This window comes from Triturus cristatus, chromosome 5_2 (genome assembly GCF_964204655.1).
Source record: "Triturus cristatus chromosome 5_2, aTriCri1.1, whole genome shotgun sequence".
Taxonomy (NCBI): Eukaryota; Metazoa; Chordata; class Amphibia; order Caudata; family Salamandridae; genus Triturus; species Triturus cristatus.
Genome location: NC_140588.1, coordinates 972,484,407 through 972,502,423, shown reverse-complemented (window position 1 = coordinate 972,502,423; position 18,017 = coordinate 972,484,407). Strand labels below are relative to the sequence as shown.

The 18,017-nt window shown below is 42.9% G+C and overlaps 1 protein-coding gene across 2 annotated transcripts in view; it reads left to right on the top strand.

Annotated features, from left to right (window-relative positions):
- The window catches only part of CAPN6 (calpain 6), a 533,527-nt gene that overhangs the window by 21,292 nt on the left and 494,218 nt on the right, over positions 1 to 18,017 (top strand). The window contains exon 2 of one of the 2 annotated variants that reach the window (XM_085608188.1): positions 7,249 to 10,960. The exons of the other annotated variant lie outside the window; for it this stretch is intronic. Coding sequence (XP_085464314.1) covers positions 8,054 to 9,895 — 1,842 coding nt within the window. The 5' untranslated portion in view covers positions 7,249 to 8,053 and the 3' untranslated portion in view covers positions 9,896 to 10,960. Of the gene's footprint in view, positions 1 to 7,248; positions 10,961 to 18,017 lie in introns of those variants that run through there. 2 annotated transcript variants of the gene reach the window in all.

Here is an 18,017-nt window from a genome sequence, read left to right as displayed (position 1 = left end):
GCTAATTCCTAACTATAACGTGTGTGAAACCTATGGTTTTTTCAGTGAATTTGTACGTTTTTTTAAATGCTAAGTTACTTTACGCCATTTGTGGCGTGCGCGCCCACTTAACGCAGTTCGTTCCGTGCGCAATTTTCAAAAAAATTAAAATTGCCTTTTTTTCACTTGGGGGATCGTTGGGGACTCCCTGGACATGGCTAGGTGCTTGGGAGCTGTCTAAACAGCCCCTTTACATGTTTTGGGACTTTGTTTTTCAATCCCCTGTCAGAGTGCGAGAGAGAAAATGGCGGCCGCCGCTTCCTGGTTTCGACCGATTCGAATGTTTACTAAGATCTAAGGGCCAATCAGAATCGCGCTCGCGCACGTCACCGTACGCGTACGGTAAGCGCACCGTAAGCGCACCGTAAGCTGGCTCAGATATATATATATTGATTTAAAGGCTATTTTCTCAGAATCTACTGAACAGATTTACACCAAACCTACAAAAGGCACTTCCTTGACCTGAGGACTACCTCTCTGCCAAATTTCATTAAATTCTGTTCAGCCGTTCGGGCTGTAGCTCTGTCTAAAGGTCCTATGGAAAAATGCATGGGAAAAACGCGTTTTGGGACCCCCCTTTTATCTCAGCCCCCGCTTGACGAATCCCCCCGAGACTTTCAGGGTAGGAGCGGAGCGTAGCGCCCCACCTATTTTGAAAAATTCACGAGGATTCGTCAACCGGCGCCAAAGTTATTCAAAATAGAATGTTGCGGATTTCCTATGGAAACGTGGTCCTAACTATAACAATCTACTGGCGACCGCCAGTAGATAATATATATATATATATATATATATATATATATATATATATATATAAATTCACTGGAAAAAAACGAGAAGTTAAAGGGATGTTATGGTTAGGTGAGAATGTCAGTTAAAACAAGCTGTTTTTGAAGAACTAAAACAACGCTGAAAGTCCCTATTAATAGTTATCTCAAGTAACTGTAACTCAAGCCCAAAAGTAACTAACTTGCACCCTCTCCATGCGCTGCTGAGGATCTCTTATATTACAGCACTCATGACATGTTCTGTGACATCATTGAGAACATCACTTCAACATCCAAAATGAAATCATTGACAAGAATGTGCATGGAGAGAGTTATTGTTACTTTAGAGCATGAGCCAGAGTTACTTGAGACTAACTGGGGAATTCAAGTGGTTTTGTTCATTTAAAGCAGTAGGTTCTAAATTACATTTTATTTTCACCTAACTATAAAGTCCCATTAAGTTTTGTTTTTTTCAGTGCAAACTTTACATATATGTGTATGTAAATATATGTGTGTGTGTGTATGTATGTGTGTGTATATATATATATATATATATATATTCACTGAAAAAACCATAGGTTTCACACATGTTATAGTTAGCTGTACATTTTACTGATAAAAAACCAATGAAATTCCCCCGTTATAGTTAGTGCAGGCAACTATAACTCACGCGACCGTAATCCTCTGCTGATGCTAATACTGTATTTAGACACTTATTTGCCCATGTCTTCTTCCATTAAATTTTAGCTATACATATATTACAAATATTTTTTTTTCATAAAGACACATATGTCATCAGCAGAGGATTACGGTCGCGTGAGTTATAGTTGCCTACAGTAACTATAACGGGGGAATTTCATTGGTTTTTTATCAGTAAAATGTACAGCTAACTATAACATGTGTGAAACCTATGGTTTTTTCAGTGAATTTGCAAGGTTTTTTAAATGCTAATTCCTAACTATAACGTGTGTGAAACCTATGGTTTTTTCAGTGAATTTGTACGGTTTTTTAAATGCTAACTTACTTTACGCCATTCGTGGCGTGCGCGCCCAGTTAACGCTGTTCGTTCCGTGCGCGCACGGTGCGCTTCGCGCACCGTGCGTGCACAGTGAGCACGCGGTGCGCTTCGCGCACCGCGCGCCCACTTTACGCAGTTAGTGCCATGCACGCACGGTGGTCACGCGGTGCGCTGCACCCCCTTACACTGACCTGCTCCCTGCTGACGAGAGGCAACTACCTCGAAACACGTGTCCAGGGATGGCTAACGCAACACATACTGTTCTATTTACATATCGTGGCATAGGCGTACCCGCCGTCGCCACTACATTTCCCACAGTCCTTTGGGGCAACTTGCTGGTGTGACGAGCAGTGTGCGACCTACTTTTGCACAATTTAAGACGGCTCCCTTGCGCCAACGGGCTGACGAGCCTTGGATCTGCACCTGCGCACCAGGAGAGGTACTTGACCTGCTTTTAATTACATTTTGGCAGTCCACACGGCACCCCCTTACACTGACCTGCTCCCTGCTGACGAGAGGCAACTACCTCGAAACACGTGTCCAGGGATGGCTAACGCAACACATACTGTTCTATTTACATATCGTGGCATAGGCGTACCCGCCGTCGCCACTACATTTCCCACAGTCCTTTGGGGCAACTTGCTGGTGTGACGAGCAGTGTGCGACCTACTTTTGCACAACCTAAACTGTGTGTATTATGGTGTGAAGTCATGTGCCCTGGCCGCTGTGCCACACCTGTCTAAGTAGTGTCAGTAATATTTTATACGAAGTAGGAGGAAGTTTTGTTTGGAACACGGTAATTTGTATATGGTGCTTAGGTGGTGTTATACAGGGAGTGCGAAGGTAAATCAATATGGTATTTGTAAAGTGCAAACTACACAGAAAACGATAATCGATTGGACGATGAGAAGCATTGGGTACTAAAAACTAGGGTGCATAGTAGTTGCGTGAAAAAGCATGTTTTTCATTGGTTAATAAAGAGCAGTCTAAACGTGGAGTGCATTTGATAGGATGAAATGTGCAAAGCTCAACCAGACGTGCTACTTGCATTTGGAACGTACATTTGGAACTTAAAACAATAGTGAACTTTTAACCCGCAGGTGCTGTTAAATGTTCGAGAATATGCAGAAAAAAAATGTTGCGTTTAAAAAAATCATGAACTTTTAACCTGCAGGTGTCGTAGAATGTTGCAGAAAGTGTGGTGATAAAATAGGTTGAACTTCTGACCTGTATGTGGCGCAGAATATTAAGTAGCTTTTCAGATGGAAAGTTCAAAAATAACCAATGGAGATAAGTTTTGGAATGTTGATGAAGGAATGAAGTATTCTGATTGTTCTTTACATGTATTTATATGTGGAGCAACAGAGAAATTGTGCCATTACTGGTTCCATTCTTGATGAAAGCGGTGCATTACATGTACTGTGTGACAAAGAAAGAATTGCATGTGTGTGTGTGACATTTGAAATCTGCATACCAACTACAAAGGTGAGGTAGAAATGAACAAGGTGTGTTATGTGTTCTGTAGTAGTGATTAAGTATTTGAGGTGATATTTTAAGTTTGAAAGTATTTTTATTTCAAAATAATATCCTGTTAGTAAAGTGTGGTTTTTCATATTGGTTATAAAATATGCATAAAGTTTGACCTCTTGTTATATAAGTACTTTATATGTGTTTAGGAATTTTTCACAAAGAAGAAATGTAGTTTGTCATCTTTAACCCCTTCGCTGCGGCGGAAATTCTGCCGCAGCGCTGGGGGGTGCGGGGGGGCAGCGCGGTGGCGCGGTGCTCATGACGGAGCCACTCCGTCATGAGCCACGGTTGGGCTGTGCTCATGACGGAGTGGTTCCGTCATGACTCCGCCCACGGCGCTAATCGCCCGCACAGGCGGGGAATTAGCGCCGCGTGGGCGGCGCGGCCGCCAACGGCCGCAGCATGACGGAACCACTCCGTCATGAGCACACGGCAACCGTGGCTCATGACGGCGTGGTTCCGTCATGAGCACGGAACGAGTTAAAGGACTGTATGGTTTTGAAAATGAGGTAGTGCGTTAATTTGTGTTAATGTATTCAGGCGAGATAAACAAAATGTCCCACGTTTGCAAATTATACTTTTTGTGGAACTAGTGGGGAATGGGGGGGGGGTAGGAGATGTATGTGTTAAGTTAAAAGCGATAAAACCAAAGCCAGAAATGTTATGTGGACAGGTTGTGGTCTAATTTTTGACAGTGAGAGGTAGATTTGAATATAAGTCTAGGTAGGTTTTTGTACTGTGAGGCCGTCTACAGTGTTTGGAGATTACATGGAGAGGAGATGGAGATAGTAAAAGTGATACGTTCCTTTTATCTGTACGCATAGTTTGAATCAATTGAATATAGGTTGAGATATAATATGAACATGGTTTCTGGTTTGCATTTGGATATAGTTAATAGTTTTAGTAGTTTGTGACTAGTGAATGTGTATGTGCTATGTATGGCTATAGTGGCGCTAACGGGAGTGCTGGGGCTTGTTTTGATTTCGTACGGTTAAGCCAGGGAAGGGGTGGGAGAGGTGGGTATGTTGCTGATTTATAACAAGGATATTTGTAACGTGCATATGTGTAGCTAGTAAAGGTGATGTAGTGCCACTGGGTCAATTTATAAAGCGCTCTATGGCATGGTATATGTTTTATCCGGAAATGTGCATGTTTTAATATCTTTTGTTGCTGGGTGTTCCGGCAGAGACTTCTTCAAATAAGTCCCTGAATTGCTATAGTGGCTCTACCAGGTTTGCTGGGTTCTTTCTTTGATTTTGTAAGGTTAAGCAAGAATGGGGATGAGGGTTGTGTAGTGGCACTGGGCCCATTTATGAAGCGGTTTATGGTATGGTACACGTTTTTCTTGCAAATTTGCATGTTTTAATACCTTTTGGTGATGAGTGTTCCAGCAGACAGCTACCCAGATCACACAACATTTGTGTGGATAACAAATCTTCATGCTGATAGACACTCTTGCACTGTGGTAGAAGGCTGCCAGCGTTGATGGGAAATTATGAAACTTGGTGCCATTGTACATTTAAATGGAAGCTTGGATCATTTCTTTGTTACTATGGTGCAGTGAGGGCCTTAAGTGGGGGAAAAAAACTGAGGGTGCTCTAAAAGGGGCGGGGCAAGCCTGTAAAAAGGGGTGTGCGCTATCCAAGTAGGGGCGTGGTCTACATGAAGATAACTAGCATTGCGTGCTTAAGAAAATCCCCTCGAATTATCCTACGTTCGGGAAATCCGCTCTTTAAAGGATTGCCCTTCCTCCTACAACGTGGCTCACGTAGCATGATGTCTCCACTTCTCAGTAGTGAGCAAAATGAGCATACGCACATCAATGTGCATGCTCTGACTGCAGTAGAATAAAAAAAAAAAAAGAAACTTGACTACCTTTGCGAGGGCCGAAAATAGAGCCCGATAGAGACCCGTTTCAAGTTTTTCTGAAAATAACTGCCAGTGCTCAGAGCCGGCCCACTTAAAGCCCTGCATCCATTCATCCTAAACACTGCGCATCCCAACCATCTTTCAATTCATTCAGGCATTCCTACCTACCTACATGCATACATACATCTGTCCCTGCAGTTATTCTAAGTATCTATCAGCCCACTCGCCTATGGTAAGCACTGTGCCATCCATCCAGTTATACCCCCATATATTCATACATACATCTGTCCCAGAACCAATCCTACGCATCAATCAGCCCACCCGCGTATCCTAAGTACTGGTCCATGCATCCATTTATCCTTCCATTCATCCATATATCCATACATCCATACATCTGGCCATCCATTCATCCATCTGGCCATCCATTCATCCATCTGGCCATCCATCCAGTCGCCCTTTATTCAACTATCCGTCCTTATTTTCGTGCACTCTCTGCCGCCGATCCTAAATACTGCGTATTATACTCATCCACCCAGCCTCTTAAGGGGCCGAAAAGGCTGGCGATAATCATTGAGAGACAGATTAAATTTCTGATAAAGAACATGAAAGCTTTGAGTTGCTCTTTGTGGACCAGAGTTCAACACTCTTCTCTGGTGGTGTTTTAAACAAAGGTTGATGTAGGGAAAGAAATGTAAAGCAGCTTTTCAGTGTAAGACGTCAATTTAGAAAGATAACGGGGCATATTATCAAGAACGGCGTTAAAATTATTACCGCTTTAGCGGCAGGAAACTGCCGCTAAAGCGGCGATAATGGGCTTGATAATATGCCCTTGTCAATTCCCATAGCCTGCCAGGTTGTGGTGTGAAGCTGGGCTTGTATGGGAATTCACAAGGGCATATTATCAAGCTCATTATCGCCGCTTTAGCGCCAGTTTCCTGTCGCGAAAGCGGCGATAATTTTAACGCCATTCTTGATAATATGCCCCTAAGTGAGCCAGGCAAAGCGTGCGTTTTCGTAGCTCTACAACAATACCCTGTGAAAGGTGAGAGCAGGGTTGTGTTGTAGTTGGCTGTGTGTGGTCGTCTCCAAAGGTGCAACCAGAGCGAAATTTTGAGGGAGGCTAGTTCTTTCAGCAATAGGCAGAGTGGGGATATAGGGGCTCTAAAAAGGGGTGGGAAAAAACAGAGCATCATTTACAAGCAAATGGGTCTTTTGAAGACCTGTGAAGTACTCAGGTGTGGCTCTATGTGTGCTATTGGGAAGCTGTCTCAGGGAGTCCGGGGCAATGGGCGTTGTGCGCCTGGTGGTCTCTCTGCTAATCACGCCACGATGATTTTGCTCCTGCGCTGCAAAAAGAGAATGGAAATCGTGAGAGAAAATGGCTCTCTTTAAAGGATTTCTTTTCTCCTAAAACGCAACTCGCCTGGCATGATGTCTTTACTTTTTAGTAGTAAGCAATGTGCATCGTCTCACTACAGTCCAATAAAAAAAAAAAAACGGACTACCTTTGCGAGGCACGAAAATAGAGCCCCATAGAGATCCGTTTCGAGGCCCCCAAAAATGAACTGCCAGTGCTCAGACTCCCTCCCCTCCAATTAAATCTTTGGGTGCAGTGTTATGTCTGAGAAGTTGTAGATAAAATTGTTAGGCTAATAGTGGTAATTTTTCTGTGTGCCGTTAGGTTGGTAATATCATCCTAAGTATATAGAATACAATTTTTTAAAATATCTATAAAGTTGTCTGCGGTGGATTGCAGAGGGAGTGTGTGAGGTAGTGGGGTGCGGTGGAGAGGTGAAAAGTACGAGGTAGTGCAGTTACATGTAAATTGTAAAGGTGTATGCAAATAATTAAATAAATACTTGCTGTATGTTCTATGGCACTATCCGTCATCCTACTGCTCCCCTGCTGTGCTCCATCACGTTGCAGCACTGCCTCTGGAAGCCGTCAGTAGAATTTATGTAATTGTATGTTATTATTGTAATATATTGAATTGATGTAAAAAATAATAGAATTTTTTTCTTTCAGAAAATTATTTCGTTTGGATAAAAATTTGAAAATGCGTAGAAGAACTGAGAAAAAAAGACAAGAAAAGAAGCATTTATATTTGCAGAAAAGATTTTGAATTACAAAAAAATGAGAGCACTACACGGTTTCTTCTGGTAAAAACACTAGACCATTTCTGAAAAAAATATTACGAACATTTAATGAAAATAACATCATACAAAGGAAAAAGAAGAATTTTTCAAGTAAGGAGAAGGAGACTTCAATTTCAAATACAAGGAAAAGAAAACATGATAAAGAAACAGTATCTGTTACCCGGAGACAAAAACAATTTCAAGAAACTCGTCAGACTTTTTCGACCTAGAGTGATTCAGAATTTAATGAAAAAAAAAAAGTGCTGCAATTCAAACAGCAGCAGCATATCGAAAGTATAGTGGATACTGCTTTTACTTTAAAACAGAAGTTATTCATTGTGATTTTGAAGAAAATCAAAGTATTAGATAAAGTAATCAAAGTGTTGAAAGAAAAAAGGAGAAGAAAAAGACTTGTGAACAGAACCAACTTTTGCAAAATCTTTAGTGGATATTGGAAACATACTTCTAGTACTTCGACCCCCACTCTTACGGCTGATCCTGCCACCGCGGATACCCAGTTCAGAGACTGGATCTCCTCTTCCCTGGACAGTATTATTCCCATTAAAAATCGGGTGAACAAAAATAGGCTTAAGGGCCATGCCCCATGGTATAACACCGATTTAAGAGCTCTCCGCAAAGAGTGCAAAAAGGCCGAGAGACTGTGGAGAAAAGACTGGCTCCATAGTAACAAAGACATGTACCACAGCTCGGTAAGACGCTACAAATCAGCCCTTAAGCTAGCCAAAGCTGCATTTTATGACATCAGAATAAAAAACGCCTCCAACTCGTCAAAAGAATCTTACCTGATAGTCAAAGAATTACTAAATATCCCAATAACACCCGCCTCTCACTCCCCTCCTCCAGATAGAAGTACGGATCTGGCCAACTACTTCGACTCCAAAATCTCGAGGATATTGGACTCCCTTCCAACAATCAGCACATCTATCAACACGGATATAGAGGCCTGTAACAACTGCCCACGGCTGTCCACTTTCAGAGCACTTTCCCTTACCGAGGTATCGTCCACGCTGGATAAAATGAAAAGCGGATCTCCCCTTGACCCAGCCCCGGTTAGATTCCTGAAAACCGTGTCGACCAACATAGCCCCTACCATCAGGGATCTTATCAACATCTCTTTCTCCCAAGGAACGGTGCCCTCTAACTGGAAGAATGCGGTTGTCAGGGCCTTGTTGAAAAAGTCCCATCTTAACCCGGACGACATGGCCAACTACAGACCCATTTCGCTGCTCCCATGTGTCAGCAAAATTGCGGAGAAGCTAGTGAATGCGCAACTGTCCCAATTTCTTGAGACAAACTCTCTTCTGCGTCAATCCCAAACAGGATTCCGGCCCGGCCATGGCACGGACACTGCCCTCCTCTCCGTCATCGAGGAGGCAAGGTGTATCCTGGATTCAGGAGGATCAGTGGCAGTGATCCTCCTGGACCTCAGTGCCGCCTTTGATACGGTGGATCACCGTGTCCTTCTACATCGCCTGGTCAGGGCAGGAATTGTGGGAACTGCACTAGCATGGATTGAATCCTTCCTATCCGACCGCTCTTTCCAGGTGTGGGACGGTAACTCACGTTCAGACTTACTATCACTTAAGAACAGAGTTCCCCAGGGATCATCGCTCAGTCCCACCCTGTTTAATGTATACATGGCCCCGCTAGAAGATGTCGTGACCCCGTACGGGATAAAAATAATAAATTATGCTGACGATACTCAACTCGTCGTTTCCTTGTCCCACCTGGATAACCACCCAGACAGCCTGCTGAACTGTCTCCAGGACATTCACATCTGGATGTGTGAATCCTCCCTGAGGCTGAATGGTGAAAAAACTGAAATTATGCTCCTAGGCAATAAATGGACGTCCATCCCTCCATCAGTATGGCCGGACGCCTTCGGTGAAATTCCAACACCAAAAAAAGAGATCAAAACACTAGGAGTATGGTTGGAACCTGACCTCACCATGAGGACCCAGGCTGTCAAAACAGCTGGCACCTGTTTTGGTCTCTTGCGATCGGTTCGCAAGATCCTCCCTCTTCTCCCCCTCTCATCCAGGAAACTTCTGGTCCAGGGGCTCATATTAGCCAGGCTCGACTACAGCAACGCCATCTATCTTGGGGCACCGGAATTCACTCTGGCCAAACTCCAACGCACCCAAAATGCGGCGGCCAGGCTCATTATGAACCTTCCACCCAGAGCTTCAGCCAAACCGGCTATTAAGGCCCTACATTGGCTCCCTGTTCGCCAGAGAGTAGAGTTCAAAGCCTTGTGCACCACCCATAAGCTCATCAACGGGGTTGGTCCGGCTGCTCTGAAAGATATGGTCATCCCCTACAAAGCCCCCAGATCCCTTCGCTCCGACGCCGAACATCTGGCCACTGTTCCAAAATTCAAGAAGGCCCGCACAGGTGGTCGCCGCTTCTCGGTCAAAGCGTCCACAGGATGGAATTCTCTTCCACGCAGTCTACGTTTGGAATCCTGTCACACTCTATTCCGAAAAAAACTTAAAACCTTCCTGTTTCCCAAATAGTCCATCCCCTCCTCCCCCTCCCCTGGTCCACATGATTTATAGCGCGGGGATGCCTTCGGGTCACCAGGCGCTTTAGAAATCAATAAATAAATAAAGTAGTGAATCTTTCTTTAATGAGGAAAGTTACTGCCAGGAAAATAGTTTACCATTTGCAGTTGATACTGGAGGTCGTTGCTACGAAGTTCAGGATGGTTGTCTCCTCCCAAAAGAGGAATTGGTTGGTAAAAGTGCAGAAGAGTTAATAGTTGAAAAAGTGCAGTATTTGTCAGAATTCTATTGATATAATGCAGAATTTGCTACAAGAATATACACAGAAAAGTATTAAACAGAAGATTAAATTGTTGCAAGGACTAGATCCATGTAATGTAAGAAAATATACTGAGAGGCATGGGCATTCTCTGGCTTGTCTTGTAGTAAGGACTCCCTTAATACGTACATACATTGTTAAGTAAGCATAACCACGTTAGAAGTTAGAAAGCCATCTTGCTGCTTTTGCACACGACACTGCATTTACATGTTATTGCTTAAACGAACTGCTGACTCGAGTTTTGCCTCACACGAGAGCAATCTGTTGTTACCATCCCGAGCTCTGCGAAGCGACCTTGGTCTGCACACGATGTGACAAACAGTCTGAGTTGTTAGACAATGCATGTTTTCCACTCTAGGTTGATCGACCCACTATTTAGTCATAACACACGAGCAGCTGCACATACCTGAAAGTTGGTGCTTTTAATATCACGGACATCATGTTTATTATTCAGACCGAAGACGAGCCTTCCTGCGAGAAGACTCCTGACGCTCCTGTGATGTGATTTCACTAAGCTGATCTTTGAGGTATGGGGTCCTCTATTCAAGCCTAAGAGACCTTCTGTTAGACTAATAATAATATTAGCTTCTTAGTAAAGGGAAAGTGGTAGTATCCACTGTCATTATAACATGATCACCCCTTTTATATTCTATGGAATTGTAACTATGTTGATGGTTTTGATTTTAATCATTTGTCTGCTTGTATTAGCCAAAGTACTGCATATTAGGACACGTGGTCTATAAAAATAAATTCTTTTTATTTTCACCGTGTCTCTGTTGATTCTTGTTGTGGACTGATGTGAGAATAATATACGAACAGGTATTTCCGATACCCACCATTCCTGAGTATGTACTGAGTCGCGTGTTCTGGGTTGTCTTTTCATTGGGACCTCCGAGCTAAATCTCGGATAACGAATGGGACACTTATGCTAGCCGGATACTGGGTTCTGGGTTCTGAGGTGAGTTTCTGGTACACCACAACTAACTGAGGTCCTGGGGTTCTACGCATAGTTCTGTGTATAAGCAGAATCCCTGCAACAGTCTTTCAAGAAAAGTGTGTAAAAGTGTTTTCATCACTTGAGGATGTTAGCAGTACACCATTCAGAAATGCGGAAGTTTGTAAGGAAACTGTACTATGTAAAAAGTCCTGCATTATGTTTAAGTGAACTGAATACAGCCCTTTTATATGGTTCTTTATCAGATGTTCAAAAAAAGTGTGATGATATTGAAATGCGATATTTTGGTTCAGAAGAGCAGTCAATAGAAAGTGAAAGTTTGACAATTACAGATGTTGAAAGAGATGGGAAAGTGATTAGCACTGATGAAGTTTGAAGAAGAAATTGGAAGGTTTAATGTAGTGTGCTCTGAAATACTAAACTGTGTTTGTGCTTGTTGTCGACGTACTCATTATAAAAGTCAAACTAGGAATGTTGATTTGTATTTGAAAAGGAGAACAACAGTAAGTGGGAAGAATTTGCAACGTACTTATTGATGGAAGGTCGATTTGAGTTAGGTAGTGATCAACGTATTTGTAAATATTGTTACAACAAATTCGAAGAGAACAAAATGCCTGCTAGAGCAGTACATAATAACTTAGAATTAGTAGCTATTCCGGAGGAACTGGCAGAATTGAATACATATGAGTCGGTTCTAATTCAATCTGTTCATCCTTTTCAAACTATAATTCGGATGGGGCCTAAAACAGGTAAACTGCCATCAACCGACTTGCAAAGAGGGCTGAAAGGAAGAGTGGTGTACTTACCTTTGGATTTTAAGAAAAATATTGAAACTATTGCTGGAGAGAGAGGAAAATGAGGCAGTAGTCATTCTAGTAAATGGTGTACCAACAAAGAGTCGGAAAATATGGCAAGAATTTGTGGATGTTAATAAAGTTGAAAAGGCTACCTTATATCTTATAGAGAACAATATTTATTACAAAACTGTAAATGTGGATGAGCAGGTAATAAGTTTAGAAGATGAATGTGAAATTTCAAGTGGTCAAATAGAGACATTGGACAAGTCAAGTATTGAAGAGATTTATGAACATTACACTATGTCCTTTGCATTCAAAAGAAGTAATAGGAAGCAGCATTTAGTTATTTTAAATGAAAAAAGCACAGGGAACTCCAATGAGTGTATGGGAGAAGAGCTTGGAAGCTTGTTGTTTTCCACAGCTGTTTCCTACTGGAGAAGGTGGACGATATGATGACCGACCTGTACGGATTCCAGCTTCAGAATATTGGTCAACAAGATTATATTCTGAAGATCCTAGATTTTGACAGTGCATTCCATACATATTTCACCTTTTTGTTTAAAAGTGATTTATCTTCTCTGTCGTATGCAGTGAACCACATACTTAAAACTGGAGTTCATCAATCACTTCTGTCTGTGAAAGAATTTGTGGAGAAAGTTGAAAAAACAGATGAAAATTTAGAAGCACAGTTAATCAATTTGATGGTATGTCAACGTGGAACAAATGAGTATTGGTATCGTCGTCATGGAGAACTCAAGTATATGTTACGGCACTTAGGTACACCAACATGATTTGTCACACTTAGCTGTTCAGAGTATGTATGCATGGGAAGATTTGCTCGAATTTCTAAGAGAAGTGAATTCCAATATTAAAAATAGGTTTCAAGCTATGATGTCCTTTATCTGCAATAAAAAGAACCCACCTTTTGGAGAAGTTACCGATTTCTTTTGGAGAAAGGAGTACCAAGCAAGAGGTGCACCTCATATACATATGCTACTATGGGTCAAGGATGCACCTAAATTTGCAACTGATTCTGATGAAACAGTATTGTCTTTCATCGAACAATATGTGACATGTGAGATTCTAAGAGAAGAAGGAGATAGAAGCTTGAGACAGCAAGTTTTACGTTTCCAAAGTCACCATTGTGGAAAGTACTGCAGAAGAAAACACAAGTCTAAAGGAAAATTTTACACCAAATGTCGGTTTGGTTTTCCATGTCCAGTCATTTGTAAAGGAAGAGTAAATTCTTTTTTTTCTTCTGTAAGGCACACAATAACTCGGAAATCTCCAAAGAATACCTTCAACCTAAAAAGAACAGAAATGTCAAAGTATATCAATGACTACAATCCAGTCATTTTAAAAATATGGAATGCGAACATGGATATCCAGTATGTTGCAGATAATTCAATTGCTGTTGCCCGTTATGTTACATCGTACTTAACAAAATCAGAAAAAACATAGATGAAACAAATGTGGGAAGAAATTGCCCAAGAGAAAACAAAAATTGTACAGCTTTACTTTGAAAATGCTTTCCTACCGAGAAATTGGATCCTATGAATGTTCAGACCACTTGTGCTCTTCAAGTTTATATTCAAAGTCTCGAGGAATCATTTGGGTAACTTTAGGTCTTGCCTGCTCACGGAATAGAGTGTTGAAATCATTAGAAGAAATTGAATACTTAGCAGCAAATGAACCAGACAGTACGGACATTCTTAAAACGAATATGTTGGACCCATACTATCTGAAAAGGAGTCGACATCCAGAACAGCTATGTCTGTATGAAGTACTTCAATATTACAGCTTCAAAAGAAATGTTAAACAGAATTTAAAAGAAGGAAAATATGCAGTAGTTGAATGTCATGGTTGTTTACTAAAACATGCAAAGGGTAATCTTATAAACCACAAGAAACTCAGTTGTGAAACTCCAGATAAGTGAAAAGTTTACTATTTAGCACTTCTCTAACTCTTTAAACCATGGCGTAGCGAAAGTGAATTACTTGGAGACTTTGACTGCTACGAAGATTATTTTAATGAATGTAAAGATAGCATTGCATGTGCAATTTTCCCTACATATTTAAAAATGTTGAATGATGAAGTAGAACAGGAAAAGACTATTACAGCTGAAATAGCTAATGAAAGTTCTCAAGATATTCAAAGTAGTGGTCAATGTAGTCAAGATATTCTTGGACAATCAATACTGGAAAATGAAGCAGCGATTGCTATGCATGAAGTCGAAATTGCAATGCAACAAACACATGAGGAGAATATTACATTGGAAAAGTTAGAAGAAAAACTATATGTTGAACAAAAAGAAATATATATACAAGTGAGAGAAAATTTAGAACATGGTTTGTTGCATGGAAAAAAAAAGAATGTGTGTGTTCATTTTTTAAACCTCTTCTGATGTACATCAGTGGTCAAGCTGGGACAGGTAAAAGTTTTTTAATTAAAGTTTTGACCAGATATCTTCAAAAAACCACTGGTTCACATTTATGTTCTGTGGTAACAGCTCCAACTGGATTAACTGCACACAATGTTAAAGGAGTTACTTTGCATAGATTACTGATGTTACCAGTTGAGCATGATAGTAAATTACAATATCCAAAGTTGTCTGGAGAAGCTTCTCATGAAGTGTCAAGAGGGCTGAAGAAAATGAAACTATTAATTATTGATGAGGTGATCATGGTCTCAAACTTAATGCTTGCTTTTGCACACTTAAGATTGCAGCATGAGTGATGTAATATGTGATGTCATCAGCAGTGCATTGTGAGCGCGCATGTTCTAGTTAGCTCAACTAACAATAATAGGTGAATTTCTCTGGTTTTATAGGAGTCAAATGTCCAACTAACTATAACGTCCCTGAAACCTATGTATTTTTTCAGTGAATTTCTAAGGTGTTTTAAATGCTAATTTCTAACTATAATGTCCCTGAAACCTATGTTTTTTTCAGTGAATATATATATATATGTGTGTGTATGTGTGTGTGTGTATATATATATATATAACCGTGATCAAGCTATCGGCTGATAGCGAAACGCGTTGGTTTGTCCCTCATTGCTGAAACAGAACAAGCTGAATAAAGAACTTTGGGGATTGAAATTACAGAGCCTGTGAGTGCGTGCCATTTATTTCGTACGGAAATATGATGTTTGGATATATATATATGTATATGTGTGTGTGTGTGTGTGTGTGTGTGTGTGTGTGTATATATATATATATATATATATGTAGAGAGAGAGAGGAATGACACCGATTGCTATGCTTGTGGTGTTTTATAACACAGAGCACTGTAGCATAGCCTACAGTGTGCCATAAGTACTACAGAATCATATGTTTGAGGACTCACAATGTACTTAAAGCACCAACGAACCCAAGTCTCTGGATGCACTGTGTGCCTCACAGTGATAAGTACACCATACGGGGAGCCTGTCGGAGCCGCAGGAGTAAAGGGGCGCACTTCCCCTCCTCTTTAAAATAAGATACTAGCCCCAGGGATGGGGTTCCTGGGGCCCGAGAAGGCCCGGGGAGGGGGCACGTAGTCCCCCCCCCCCCCCTCCCCGGGGATGGGGTCCCCAAGGCCTAATGAGGATGGCGGGGTTTCTATCACAGGCTCAGCAGGCCTCTGACCCGGGCCTGTTCAGAGCTTCATCATCCAACCATGCAGGGGAGCCCTCCCAAGGTCAACAGAACCCCATCCTGTGTACTTTGAGATACGGAGAGCCAGGGAATATAGCCCAGGGATTGACGTTTCCACCCCCAGGCCAGCTGGAGCTGTGACCTGGGTTCCAGTTGCAGCTACTTAACCTAGTCAAGCAGGGTAACCCTCCAAGTGCCTGCAGGGACCCGTCCCAAGGACTTTGCAACATGGTAACCTGAAAATTGAGCCTACATGGTCCTGCGGAAACCTGTCCCAGGCACTTTGCAACAGAGCAGGCTGGGGTAGGGAGCCCAGGGCTGGGGGCTTCCACCCCAGGGCCAGCTGTAGCTCTGACCTGGGGCCTGGACAAAGCTTCTAAGCCAAGCAGAATGCCGTCCCTGGACCTGCGGGACTCTGTTCCAGGCACTTTGCGACACAGTGGACTGGTGCAGGGACCCCATATTCCTTTGGGGGCCTTACCTTGGGCCTGCTAGAGCACTACCCATTCTTGTAATCTGTGCACATCCAGTGATTGAGGAGGACATTTGAGAGAATGTATCTGGCTTGCTGAGGCCCTTGCTGGCTTTCAAGCTTCAAATGAGCCCTCATTAGGACTTTGAAGGCAACTCAGAATTCTGAACACTTAGGTTCCCATTACAATGGCGGGCGGACACCGTATCGGAAAACTGGACCGACGGCCAGAGGTGCGGCGGTCCCGTGAGGCCAATTAGGATGCGACCGCCACCCTGGCGATCGCATCCAGCATATTTAACATTGCGGTGGGCGGTGCTGTAAGCAGCACCCGCCGCAATGTTAAAGTGGCATGTTGTGCATTGCCATGCACTACGTGACAGGCACCGCGTGGTGCCTGCCACGTTGTGCGTGGCAATGAAGGGGGGTACCATATGTACCCCTCAAGTGCAGCCAACATCGCCTCCACCCCCCACCCCCCTGGGGGCCTGCAACAGGCCCCCAAAGTGATTTACTGTATGCCTTTCCATGGCGGAGTCTCTGGCATGGAAAGACATACCCACCGCCAGCATCATAATATGGATGGATAGATGCAAAGCCACCATATTGTTGGCCTTTTCCGCCCGGCCGGCATGATCGGCGGAAAAGCGACGGACGGACTTTACGTCCGCTGCGGTACCCCCTGCCAATGGTAATATGGCGGGGAGTAAATGTAGTTGTGATGGCGGGCGGATCGCCACTGCCGGCTGGGTGGTGGCGATCCGCCCGCCATCATAATAGGCCCCTAGGTCACATCAAGGAAATTATGTATTTTGTTTGTTTACTTTAAATGCAGGCGTGACTTTGACCTGCACAACCCATGTAGACATGAAAAATAGCTCACAAGAGTAATTTCACACCCCCCTATTATAAGTGGAAACGGTGGGAGACCTTAATGATTCTTTTTTCATTTGGTCCAGTTCCTAACACACATGTATATTGAGGTGGTACAGAGCGTTTGATCAAGCAGAAGAGAGGATCCATAGACACACCTTGAATTGGAGACATTCCTTAAAACAGCTATGGGCATAAGGTCAGTAACGCAACTATATACAGCATTAAGAATGACTGGCACTGACACCCCAACCTTTGTGTGGCGTATGGACGGGAGGAACATGCTGGATGCAAGGTCTGGAGAAACATGCTGTGATACCCAACGATAGTGTCGTGCAACTGCAGACTGAAATTGATTTAATTTGAGTTACCGCACATACCTAATGCCCAACCACTTGCATAGGCTGTATCCATCAATTCCTGATAAATGCCCCCAGATGTCACTCTGAAAATGCAGTTCTAACGCACATGTTCTGGAGTTGCAGAGAAGTGTCATTGTATTGGCATGAAGTCACTCGCACTATAGGACAGCTGATGTGAAATTCAACAAAGCCGCACAAACTGTGATGTGTGTGTGTGGATGTGCCAATCTTGCCCTGCTTCTGGTCAGGAGGCAATTAGCCATGGCTTGGAAATCAGCCAAGGCACATCAGATCACAAACTGGAAGGATTAACTGCTCAAGTGGGCAGATACAGAAGATATGTTAAAGACTACAACACGGGGCAAGGCATGGGTGTAAACAGCCGAGGCTGTGCAGGGGAGCCCCGAACACTTCAGAGGGCCCCCAAACCTTCAGGGGGCCCATTTAAATCATCCAAAGCCAATTAACTTCTGGGAGATATGGGAGACTCGGGCCACTCCTCACATTCTGGGGGGGAAGGGGGTGGGGGGGAGACATCGTTTTGCGTTAGACCCCTGAAGCGAGATGCAACCAGCAGTTTTACACACTAGGACTCCTGTCACAAGGTTCATGGAGTGAAATTACGAAATGTCGCCATGAATTGGAGGGAAAATTAAGTGGGAAAAAATGTGCTCATTACACATTATCCACCTAAAATACCTCCTGTGAGGCAGGTTTCAT